We start from the raw sequence: 12,916 nt of genomic DNA on the forward strand, positions 1-12,916 counted from the left end.
CAGAGTTGTGGAGGGTGAGAGGATTCACCAGAGACCGTGGGAAACAGAACAGGAGGAGTGACTGAAATACACTGCTGAGGGGAACAGCGAGCGAGACAGGAGAGGTCTGCTGCGCCATTTGGGTTAGCTCCCTGGCCGGGGATCGAACTCTTGCTGCAGTGGCTGCAGATTGCTTCATAGTGCTGAGATTTAATCCCTTGTGCCACCAGGGAGGCCCCTTGCAATACAAAGATTTTTTTTTTTTGTTTTGTTTCATTTTTTTAACAGTAAAGCTTTTTTTTTTTTTAAAGATTTATTTATTTATGCATACAAGAGTTGGGGTATAGGCTAGAGGTGTGGGGGAGTGAGAGGATTCACCAGAGACAGAATGGGGAACAGAACAGGCAGATTGACTTAAGTACACTGCTGAGGAGAGCAGCGGGCGAGACAGGAGAGGTCTGCTGAGCCATGTGGGTAGCTCCCTGGCCAGCCAGGGGATCAAACTCGTGCTGCAGAGACTGCGGATAGCTTCATAGGTTGCATCTTAACCCTTTGCACCACCAGGGAGGCCCCTTGCAATACAAAGTTTTAAAAACCCACACTTGAGTTCTTACTCTGTGGAAGGTACCGTATGTATTGAAATGCACTATCTTATGACCCTGTCAACTGCGTCCTGAGTCAGTCCCACATCCCTAGGGCCACACTGACGTAGCATGTTCACAAGCCATTTAAACATCTACATGTGTGAATTTAATAATCATCATAATTGTGTGATGTGGGCACCACAGCCCTATTCTAAAGAGATGAGGAACATGGTACAAAGGTCAGGCAACCTCCCCTCCCACACTTCTGTGGAGAAGTGATGCTGGGGATGATTTCACAGCACCCAGCCACCCTGCTGGCCTGAGCTGGGCAAGCTGGCCTTACCCTAACCCCAGCTCTAGCCCAGAGCCTCAGAGGCCCTCTTTAACTTGCGGCGTCTGCTCATCTTGTCCCCAGACCTTACTCCTCTTGTTTCCTTTCATTGTGTGCCCTTCTCTCTTCTCAGCTGTGCCCTCTCCAGCATGGCTTTGCACTTGGTGACTGCTCCTTTGACATCTGTTAAAGTGTGACAGGGAGTTATGAGGGAGATGTTTGCCTCGGTGTCAGGCTAAAATCCATTCCTTCCTAAAAATGGAAACTCACTCTCTGTAGTGAAAACCACCAGGGAGGCCTGCAGCGCACACTGTCCTGCTTCTGTCCACACGCCACTGATGGTTCCTTGACAATTTATTCTTCATGTATTTGATCAATTTAATTTTTCAAAGTATATCTTAAAATGGTGATTGGTAATTGAGACTGCTTAAGGATTTTCTTTTGTTTGGTGAGTATTTTCTAAGGAAAATGCTTCAGAATTTGGATTATAACATTATATCATATCTTAAAAATAGCCACATCTTTAAAGGTCCTGCCTTGCAGCAGGAAGAGATGGATAAATGCTCCAGTTTTCACAAAGGGATCAAAGTAAAATGTGTGAATTTCTGAAGCAGATTTGCAGGCAGATAGTCACACCAGGCCATCAAAGGCTGTGGGGGTCAAGTCTCCAATTCCCAGAAGCCACCTCCAAGCCAACAGATCTTGGGGTGACCAAAAAAACCCTTATATTTCTTTGGGGATTAGCTTTTTCAAATAAACATATTTTTATAATCAGCTGCCCAACACGAAGTCTTCTCTACATGTTTGGCTACAAACTCTTTTGTACCTTTTTAATATGACAATTGTATAATAGCATTTTTATAGGATAAGAACAAAGGCTAACTTTTCCTTACACCAGGTTTACAGAAATTTGTATTATTGATCATTCAGAAAAGTTATTTCCACTTTAAAATCACATTTGATTATGGGAAAAGTCACATGCATTTTTAGGATTGTTGTTAAATCACAATTTATTAAAAAACCTCAAAATGTGTTCTGGCATGTTCAGTAGCAAAGCTCTGTCAGTGGCATGAGCATTAGGAAGACAGAATTAGTTTTCTTGTTGGGCTGATTAACATCTACACGCCTGTGCTTAAGGGAGCTCTTAAGAATCAAAGTGCACAGCAATGTCTAAAAAAATCAGTTTGAAAATGTCAAAGGGTGCTAAGACAGACTTAATTTTTCATGATTTTCCCAAAGCCAGTCGTGGTATTTGTTTAACTTATGGTCTTCAGGGTGCACCTGGAAAAAATAAAGCACATTAGGAGACAGAGGCCTTATGTCAGAGTCAGAGACACATTTTTCAGATGGGGTTTTTAAAAAACAACAGTATATTACGTGGAAGAACAGTATATTACGATCCCATACCTGGAAATTACCTTTAACCAAGTGAGATTCACAGATATTTAAACCTATAAGTTACGTTAAGGTAATCCCTTACACTTTACAAAATCCTTACTGATTTAGTAGGGCTGTTCACCAGGACTCAAGGTATGCTCAAGTATTAACACTCTACTCTCCAGAAGGAGGTCACAGACCCTGAGAGTCAAGTGGAGAGCTCAGTTCACAGTAAGTGGTACAGGGGAAGAGGCTTGGTCAGACCCACTGGCTAATGCTTTGGGGTGAGTTACAAAGAGACCAGTGGACCAGGCCACCTGGCAGTGTCCACCAGCTCCAGGCCACCACCCAGATACTCAACAGCCTGGAAGGCCCCAGTACAGAAAAGTCACCTGAGACCACTAGGAAAAACCCCAAAGTCACATCCCAAGCCCAAACATGCCTTTCCTCAGGTGGTGTACTTGTGAAGGCAACTATGACGGTGATAGGCGGAAAAGCACACTGGCTTAGAGACCACATGTGAGAGAGAATATCAGCAACAGGCTAGAGTGACAGAGCACCAGAGGTCCAGCAGAGGCCACACCAAGACACCTGGGAGTGCCCCGTGCCTGCTGCCCCTCAAGCAGGACACAAAATTGGTTGTGACGGTAATGGCACCTATGTCCAAGAAACAGCTTTTTGCAGGGTTTCTTTGAGCTCAGAGAAGAAATCAGCTGGAGGTGGTCTGGCTGGGAGTGGGCCTTACCTGCTTCCACTCATTGACGCAAAAGATTCGGTAAGAGTCATTGCCATATTTGCCAATTCCGTGAAGCTCGATCGGGTACCTCCACTGCTTTGTCAGATATTCATCTGAGAAAAAACAGCCACATCTCAGGTCAGCGTCTAGGAAACATGTTCCCCAAATGTATGGCAATGGGGGACTGGGTGGAGAGAAGCAGGAAGGGCGAGGAGGAACCCTTTCCTAACAAGCCCACTTGTGACTGCTCTTTCTTCTGGATTCCCACTCACCTCTGTCTGCACCTCTCACCGCACTTACTAATCAGTATTATTCTGTGCTGTGCTAACTAGACAGCAGTAATGTCCTCGAGGTCAAATGGGTTTTCTGCTTCACTGTCTTCTTCCTCCGATTCTGTCCAAATGGGCTGACCCAGTCCTGGGCAAGGATTTACTGCCCACATCAGTGAAAGACTGTGGTTTGGGCAATAGGTCTGTATTTTCAATGCCTTCAGTGCTTGAGCTCAATGACCTCTATTAATGTAGCATCTGGAACATTAAAGTTTAAGGTGTGGCTTTCTTAAGTAGCTCGGTTTATGTTTTTTCCTTGGCATGTATGAGAAAGTACCTGAGAACTTGATAATGGTTTTTGCACGAAGGTCGTAGAGACCGATTGGTTTAAGAAGTTGTGACACCTCTCTCCAGTCTGCAGTTCTGGCTACCTCAGCTGAAGGATACTTCTCCAGAAACTCCCAAAGCACAGGGATTGCCATTTTTCCTGGGAAGCAAAGATAACTGTGTGATTCAAGTTTCCATACATACTGGTTTTAGGGTTTGGTATTTCTTCGTCTAGAAATCTCATGTAGAGTTTTTTGTTTCTTCTTCTTTTTAAACCACAAGTGGTCATTACCTGAAGGAGCAGCCGCTTTCAAGATCAAAAACCAACACCATTAATCTATTTGGTAACAGTTCAAAGTATGTTGAAACCTGGCCTTGTATGATACTCATCTTTAATTCATAGATCGCTAGACAATCCATATAAACACACCCAGGACATCAGGTGCCGATGACATTAGAGCCAGCATCCAACGAGAAAGGCCTTACACAGGACAGCGGGTGGAAGAATGTCAAGTAACTGATATTTATGGATGAGCAAAAGTAATTTAGAAGTACAAGATAAATGAGAATCTGCTCCTTGTGCTGAGTTTGAGGGCTCAAGGGGAAGCCTTACTTCCCCTTTGGGAGGTCACCTAGACTCCACATCAAACCTGAACCCAGGCCTCCTCATCAACTCGGTGCTTACTCTCATCACAGTTCCTACCAAGATAAAGATGGAAAGAACCCACAAACCTGAGGTCCGATTGAGAAATATAGTCGCAATGAGGAGCTTCCATGGGTCGTGAAATAGGGTTTCTTGGACGAGGTTAAAAGGCGAACGAGGAGGGGTCCACTTCTTGAAGGCTTTGCGTCTCGGTGGGCTAAGAGCTAAACAAACACCCGGATCAGAGTTGAACACCTGAAACAGACTTCAAATTGGATTTTCTGATTTGGAAAAGGATACCTTCTTTGTTATATCTGCCGGAAAAATACAGGCTTGTTTTCCTTTTTTCTATTTGTGTCCGTGGGATGGTATCTTCTGAAAAGGAAGAGTGAACACTGTTTATAAAATCTGTGGTTTAGTCTAAAGAAATATTCAGGTTGCAAATAATAACAGTAAAAATACACTATTACTATGAAGCATTTAGTAGGTGCCAGGCATGAAGCTAAGCATTTTACAAAAATTAACCAATTTAATCTTACTGATGACCTATGAGCTGGGTACTATTTTATCTCCACTTTACAGGTTGAGAAATTGAGATACCAAGAGGCTAACTTGCCCAAAGTCACACAGCTAGTGTCAAAACTGAAATTCAAATTCAGTCTTCCTGCCTCCTGAGTTCACGCCTTTGCCATTCTGTTACATTTGTTCCCTATGACTTACATTCAGAGTCCATGGTCTTAAAAATTGGAATATGAAACATTTTAAAATAGTTGTACACCTGGTCACTAAAATGTTTTGAGATTATAATCATGATTTTCCATGTAATGAACTTTTAAGTGAAACCAGCAGTATTCAACATGTGATCTCAGTTTAATTAAAAAAAAAAAAAAGATACCAAAATTGTAATTCTTTTTCTATATTTTCCAAAATTTCTGCAGTGAGCACTTCCTCACGCTTACAGAAAGGGATTTAGACAAAACAGAATCTGAGACCACACTCTACTGGGAAGCTCAGTTAATTTAACAGACTATTTGACCTGAGTTATCAGGTTCCCCAAATTTCTACAATCACATTTAATACTGTCTTTAGCCATACCCTCTTGCAATGTCAGTTAATAATGCTCTGAATTTGTATAGTATGAGGTTGTTTTCACTTCCCATTTTACTTTACTATTCTTGATGTGAAGAACAGGGTGTTATTTCCTCCATTATACAGATGATGAAACTAAGACTTAAACATTTATCTCAAAATGATAGTGGTATTGACTATAGACTAGACCAACTATCCAAGTCCCCAGATAACCAGCCTGATGTTTTTAGCTATTCTAGTTCACATAAGTAAAACCTAGTTGAAAGAGTTAGAACAAAGGGAAATGTTTTTATTAGCTACTTGATCACTTTTCTTGAGTTCCTATAAATAATTAACCTCCTTTATTACTAGGAGACTAAACTCACTTGACTTGGCAATTCTAAGGAAGCCAGTGGGAAGGTCTTTACTGTTCCACTGGACAATCTATCAACAGGCGGGAAGGTCACCTTTGGCAGAGAACTAGGATGCTTTCTGTATAGGATGAATAGAATACTTCCGTTGTGGTACAGAAGGATGTGTTTAATACTGAAGTTGCCCTTTATACTAGCAAGAAACCTATATAAGCCTCAAGGCTTTATGAAACCTTCAAAAGCTAGAAGACTCGAAACATGCGTGTATAATTCCTAGGTGCATATGACCATCTTCTGTTAAAGGCACAGCAAGACAAAGTGATGAGTGGACTGAGAGCAGGACTCAAGTCTAAACACTGCTTCACCAATTGGTCCAGGCTGTCTCCCCACAGGACTTTAAGTACAAATTACTATTCTTCCTTAAAGGAGTTATTCATTATACTATAATGGCATAATGAATAACTAATACAGGACTGCTCAAAAGGTCTCCTTTTTATCTCTTATTCACTGAGGTATTATAAAGGCATACTGCTAAGCTCTACACTCTGTATTAAGAGCATATTACAAATAATAGATGAACTATGTGATTACAGTTTTGAATTATTGAGAGCGCCAAAGTATTTTAGAGAAGCACTGCATTATAACAGGAGATAAAAATGATTATGATATATACAAAATTAAGTTGGAAGTCATACATCAGTAATAAGTAACAGGATGACCGTGAAAAGAAGACCCTTTTTGACCCATTTATGGGGTGATGTACACAAAGTGTCTTCCCCAAACCTCTTCAAGTATAAAGCCTTTCATTTCCCCTAAAGTCTTAAGGTTACTGGCTGGGAAGGGAAAGGTAAGGTGAGTCCCAGCTGCTGCACCGGAAGTGATGGTGGTAGCTGTTAACGGTACAGCGATCCTCAGTTGGGGGCATCAAGGCAGTCACCTGCTGATACCCTCTCTGCCAGAGGAAAGGGCCTGAACATGAGTTTGGATCAAGTGGTAGAATGGATCTTCCTTCTATTCCTACCTCCAAACTGGTATAGGCATGAAATACAGTATCCAGGAGTATAAACTACCATCAGATGTTTAACAGCACTTTAATACACTGAATACCTTGAGACAGATTCACAGAGGGACAGTCTCTGTCCACCTCTGAGCAGCTGTTGCCCGTTTCAGTGTCGCGTGTGAAATCATCAACATGCAAATGTCCCTTCCCTTCCCCAGTTTCTACTTTTGTTCTTATTTCCTCAGGTTCTAAAAAGGTATCTTCACACTTCTCGTTCTGTTTTGCTTCTTCGGTTGAACATAATTTGTTTATGGTGCCAGAAGTTGTTTGTTCAGAATGAAAACTGGATCCTGAACCCAGTGATTTCTCTTTCTTCCGGCGCACCCACTCACTGGTCCCACTGAGGGTGTCTTTGCTTGGCCCGGCGCTAGCGATGCTCACAGTTCCGTCAAGTTGACTTTCTCGTATGGCAGGCTCACTTTCAGCCTCTGCTTTATTACACGCAGATTCTCTTTTTCTGTCTGTTGGGGCTGAATCTGGAAGACTGTTCCGGCACCTGGTTTTAGTTTTCTTAGTTTGAATTCCTTTCAAAACAGTCACCTTTCTTTTGGACTTTGTAACCTTTTTGGGGTCCACACCATTAACACCCTCACCATCTTTCAAAAGCACATGAATGGAAGTCAAGCTAGAGAGTTCTCTGCTATCTTGCAATTCCAAACCACCACCTGGCAAAGGAAACATATCTTTTTTCCACCTGCTTCGTGTCCTGAGGTTCCAGCTTGAATTCCTACTATCTGTTTGTGGTTGGGATGTGAGAGCTGCCCCACTGCAGTCCTTATATCTTGACTTGAAGTGCCTTTTAGAAAGTACAGTAAAATCAAAATCTTCTAGCTTAAGAGAAGTCTCTCCACTTTTGTGAAGATAATTAGCAAGTGAACTTTTGGATCTGAATTTCACTCCTTGAGGGCTAGAAAATGACATTAAAGAAAACAGTATTAGTAAATAAAAGTGACTTTTAAAAAGAAATGAACCACATTTCCAATTTTTAATAGTAAGTTCCAAATGCTGCCATGAACATTTGTCATTTAAAGTTTTAAAAAGTGACAAAACTTTTAGTTTCTTCCATACTACTATAAAATAACTTAGTTATATCTAAACTAAGTGCAGCTTACCATTAACTACTCACAGTATGAGAAAATGTATGTCCTTATGTCCAAATCATTTGATATAACTAACTAATGACATAGAAGAAATAGAATCTGTAACAATTTTATGGTAGAGGTAGAAAAAGGCTAAGCTTCCTGCTATGCTTTCCCCTTACCTGATTAGATAAAATTATTTGTCTATAATGTCTTTACCACTTTGCAGGCTCACCTGATAAAATACACATCGTATTTTCCTGCTGTTTTCCCAGACTGCCGCTGCTTCACAATTCTTTCCCATCCACATGGGACAGATTTGGGAAGCTCTGTGACCGCAGGACCACCACACTGAGCATGAGCAAGGGGTTCTTGAGGCAGGGATTTACCCTCACTGCTGCTTTTTACTAACATTTGCTCATCTCCAACTTGTTCTGATACCACGGCAACATCTTCCTCACTGGAAAACCAAAGTACAATCAATGATTAACTCAACTTCTTTTCCTTGGCTTATTCAATTTTGATCCATGATGGGATGAGAATCAGATAGACTTCAGCTCAGGATGGGCCAGTCTTTGGCCACGGGAATATCTTCTCAGCCTTCCAAAGCATCCTGTCTCCTCCAACATGGGTTAAAAAGGGTTGGTGGTCTCTGCTAAGTGAAAAGCTCAAGCTATTGGCTAGAAATCTTTCTTGTTTCTATCATTGAATAGGGCTAGAATAAACCTTTTTGGTGATGGCATAAGTTTTAGAACATGAGTTAAGAGCTGGCATCCACACAACTTAAAGGAATCTGTGAAATACCCTCCTATTCCCCAAATAAGTAAGGTAAACATTTACATAGATGTGCATTTTCCTGGGGGAAAGTGTATTCACTTTGATTACCTCAAAAAAGGTAAATAATTTCTGATACAGAATTTTCAACTCTCTTTCACTCTTGATCCACATGATAACCTGGTGAAGTAGGAAAAATAAGGACTACTCTCTTCATTGATAAAACTGAGTGACAGGAAGATCAACTTGCTTGTAGAGCTGATACCATAGCCTAAGGCTACTGAATCTTGGTCTAATACTTCTCTCCTCGTTCTATTACTGAGAAACTTCAGTAGAATGTATCCTAACTATTAAATCACATTTTACAAGTTAGATGGGTCGGTAGAGATATCTAAACCAATTTCTTTTCTACAAATGGGGAAACTAAGCAAGAGCTAGTGACTGGAATTAGAATCAAGGTTTTTTTTTTTTTTTTTTTTAACTCATTAGGGGGTTAGTTCAATTGAGGGGATCTGGAAAACATTATTCACAATTTTGGAGATAAGGAAACTGAAACCTGGTAAAAACAACACAAACTTTGAAGTCAACAGACTGGCTTGAAATTCCCTCTCTGCCATTTACTAGCTGTGTGTCCAAGAGCAAATGACTTAATCTCTCAAAAGTCTCGTTTCTCCAGCTGTAAAAAGGAGGTAATAACTCTTCCCTGGTAGCTCTGAGGATTAACTTTGGGGGGGATGCTGCTAAATCATCAGCCTCAAATTGCACATACACAAATGCTCAATACAGTAAGATGTTCTCTCTCCCAAGGTTTTCCTCCAACTCAAGCACATCTCCCCTTGCACCACAAAGCCTCCCAGGCCCCTCGACATTGCGGGTACCAGAGTCGGGGGCGCCCAGAGGTGACACCATCGGAGGAGAACAGAGCTCCAGCCCTCGCAGTTAACCCTGTGGGTCTCCAGGTCTCTGTCCAACCCAGGTTAGAAAGGCCCATCCACCTCCTACCCCACCGCTCCCACGGCGCAGGTGGGGAAGCTGGGCGCGAAGAGGGATAACTTGCCAGAGGTCAGGCGGCAGATCCGGGGCTCGGCGCTCGCGGGAGGTGGCCGAGGGGGGGCCCCCGCAGTCCCCCAGGCTGGCACTCTCCATCCCAGTCGTGCCCGTCACGCTGGCTCCGGATACAGCAACGGGCCGAAAGGGTGCGACGCCCTGGAGTACAGTAAAATGTGAAAACCCCTTTAGCTCACGGCGCCGGGCCGAACCCCAAAGCTGTAGGGGGTGAGTCTGACCCCGCTGCAGAACACTTCCCGCCCCCTCGCCGGTGCCACAGATCGGCCAATCAAATCCCTCGCCAAGAAGACGTCCCGCCTCCCCATCATTTCCGACCAATCGGCGCACCCTTATCGCGCAGACGCTTCGAGGCTTCCAGGCGGGCTCGGATTTGCTCCTTCCCTAGCTCAGCGTTTCAGGCATGCGCACTGGGGCCTCTCATGCGCGCGCGCGCGCGCGCGCGTGGCTCACTGCGCATGTGCGTTGCCAGGGGACGCACAGGTAGCCTGAGAGACTTGGAAACGGAGCCGGTTGCTGAGGCCGGGAGGAGGGGCCCGAGGCGTGAGGGCAGCCGCGATGAGGGCCGTGTTGACGTGGAGAGATAAAGCGGAGCAGTGGTGAGGCGCCGGGCCGTCCGGGAGGAGCGGGGGGCCGAGCCCGGCCTGGCTGGCGGGAGCCATTGCGGCCACCTCGGTGGTTGCCAAGGGCAACGGGCCTGCGGCCTGGGCTGAGGACGCTGAAGGCTCCCTCGCGAGCGGGGAAACTGAGGCCCGGAGAGAGGGGCAAAGAGATGGGCCACGCGCGCGGCGGTGCGGATTTACGCGCACTTGCAGCCGGGTCTTTACCTCCCCCGCTCAGAATCATCCTGGGCTCATTTTACGCCCCCGACAGTGTTGCCCAAACTCCACAGGTTTTGCCCCTGCTCTGCTTACTCGAAGTTTTCCTTTCTTTAAATTGCCCCGCTTATTGCCGCTTACCTTGATTTTACATTTTACAAGGAAACTTTATTACTCCAGTTATGGAAATCAGCTGCCAATTTAAGGCAACTGTAAATTTAAAGTAGGGAGAAACATGGTTAGTAAGTTGCCCTAGGTACTGTGGCTCGGGAGCTTTGCTCCCACACCAAGCCTTGTCTGCAGTCTGAGATCTGGAGATTTAGCAGATATGGTCAGAGGTGCTTGAGATGAAGGACTCCAAACACGACGCTCTCCTGGGCGCAAGTAGCTGGTTTGACAGAATTGAAAGGGAATGACTTCTTCGCCTTATGCCTGGAAGTTATTTGATTGCAGTTTTTATCATCTAAATCCATCACGGAATAATACCTTTTGGGAAATACTGACTTTTGGGTGGTTCTCCTCAGCCTGACTTTCAGAATCTTCCTAGATGATCTTTTCTGCTTCCTTGTGAAGTCTCTATTTTTGCCCCTGGGACAGAACACTTGCCAGTCTGTCTTTTCTTAGGCATTTCTGTGGAAAGCGTGACTCCTCTCCTCATCTCACCTTGAAATCCTTTAAGGCTGCCTTTGGAGATGGTTGCTCTCTCTTTTGTACTCTGCCCAAGCAATAGATAACACTTATTACGTGCAGACAGTGGCTAAAAACTTCACCTTTTTTTTGTCTCATTGTAGCCCCACAATAGCCCATTAAGGCAGGTACTATACCTCTATTTTACTGAGGAAACTGAAGCACAGAGAGGTTATATGATTTGCCAAGGTCACACAGTAAGTAAAGGAGCTGGCTTCTTCATTCCAAAGCCAAGAAGGCTCTTAGCCACAATGTTAAATTTTTCCCCTTGTTACAAAAGCTGCAAACTCAAATGCCTGCAGGAGTCAGACAGGCAACATAAAAGGGAAATGTTCATTTGCATCTTAAACACAAGGACTTGTCTGTTTCCCTAGGAGTAATCTTCTGTACCCCACTTTTTTGGGAAACATGTAACTCTGCTATTATAACTTCTGCTTTTAATAGAGTTTTGAGTGAAAAAAAATTTCCTTTTAATTCTTATTATAAAAGTCCCCACAGCACAAGTTGGCAAGTGAAATTTGGCTTTGATGTGTGAGATAATAGGGAATGGCAAGGAGTGTGGCAAACTGGAGAGCTCATGCTCTCCTTGGAAAGGGGCAGCTGCTGCTCAATTCCTGCCAATTACTACCAAGTAGGAATTTGGCCTCATGTGCCTCAGATATTCCTGTTTTCACCAGAAGCTAAGAATCTGGGTTTTTATGTGAAATGCCCTAATTTCAAAATGTTGGCATCTAATCTAAAAATAACAAAATGCCATGTGGGCCAAACAAGACATTTGCTAGCCAAATACAGTCTGATTTGCATCCAGTTTTCAACCCCTGGCATAGAATTTCATTCATTCCGCTCTCGTGGTACTTAAGAGTCTATCTAATTGAAGAGTTTTTTTGGTGAATCTGCTTATTTCAGAAGTCTGTGAACCCTTTAAGAGCAAGGGCTGTGTCTTGTTCATTACCAAGTTATTACAAAACCAATTCCAGTCAGTAGTTGTGCCTATTTGAAGAACAGGTGTATCCATGAGTGAATGAATAGGTGAATGGGTGGTGAATTAAGATTGGTTGTTTGATTTGTGGCCCATTACAGTTTGAAACAGTGTGTATTACCAGAGTATATGCTAGAATGGGGACTGGAAGGGTTCTCTAGATCTACAATCCCCGTTTATACATGATGAAACAGAGACTTAGCGAAGTGACATTATATGCCTCAGATCCCAGCGTGAGACAAAAAAATAAAAAAACTGCCAGAGATAGTAGAAAACTCAAAAACCCCAGGCGGCAAGGTCAGCCCTCCACACCTGAGCCAGCCGTGGTCTCCTGTCTGCTCCTGTGCTTCTGGTCTAACCTTCACGTAGCAGCAGAGATTCTTGTTTTTGGGTCCTGCTGCTGTGATCCTGTCACTCCACTTCTCATAAACCTGGGATGATGCCCTACTTTAAATCATGCATTTTACTAGGTGGCCCTATTTACCCTCTCTTACCCCCAGGCTTGCTAATTTTTTAATTTATGCTTTACAGTTGAGCTAAAAACTCCATTTTTCTACCCAAAGGCACTTCCCTAATGCTCTCTTACTCTTCTCTTTTTCTCCCTTAAAATCACTGCTCCAAGCTCATCTCAACGTGACATCTTATTTGTTATTTTGGCCCACCTTATTCCAGGGAGGCCAGTGTCGGCTGTCACCCTCCATTCGCACCAGCAGACATGTACTGAGCACTCACTGTAGGCCAGACAGTGTTTATGTGCATGCCCTGGTTT

The 12,916-nt window shown here is 43.7% G+C and overlaps 2 protein-coding genes across 3 annotated transcripts in view; one reads left to right on the plus strand and one right to left on the minus strand.

The window, feature by feature from the left end:
* Positions 1 to 286: 286 nt before the first annotated feature.
* Positions 287 to 9,752, minus strand: MBD4 (methyl-CpG binding domain 4, DNA glycosylase; the record flags this gene model as incomplete). The annotated part of the gene is made up of 6 exons (XM_037501542.2): positions 287 to 2,175; positions 3,017 to 3,120; positions 3,614 to 3,763; positions 4,336 to 4,470; positions 4,547 to 4,621; positions 9,656 to 9,752. Coding segments are annotated over 6 exons (639 nt in total), but the record flags the coding sequence as incomplete, so codon positions are not given.
* Positions 9,753 to 10,115: 363 nt separating this feature from the next.
* IFT122 (intraflagellar transport 122) overlaps positions 10,116 to 12,916 on the plus strand; it is a 56,037-nt gene continuing 53,236 nt past the window's right edge. For both annotated transcript variants that reach the window (XM_037523272.2, XM_037523282.2), the window contains exon 1: positions 10,116 to 10,262. In XM_037523272.2, coding sequence (XP_037379169.1) covers positions 10,222 to 10,262 — 41 coding nt within the window. In that variant the 5' untranslated portion in view covers positions 10,116 to 10,221. The remainder of the gene's footprint in view (positions 10,263 to 12,916) is intronic.

This window comes from Talpa occidentalis, unplaced genomic scaffold (genome assembly GCF_014898055.3).
Source record: "Talpa occidentalis isolate TD23 unplaced genomic scaffold, MPIMG_talOcc4v2.1 talOcc4.10, whole genome shotgun sequence".
Lineage (NCBI taxonomy): Eukaryota > Metazoa > Chordata > Mammalia > Eulipotyphla > Talpidae > Talpa > Talpa occidentalis.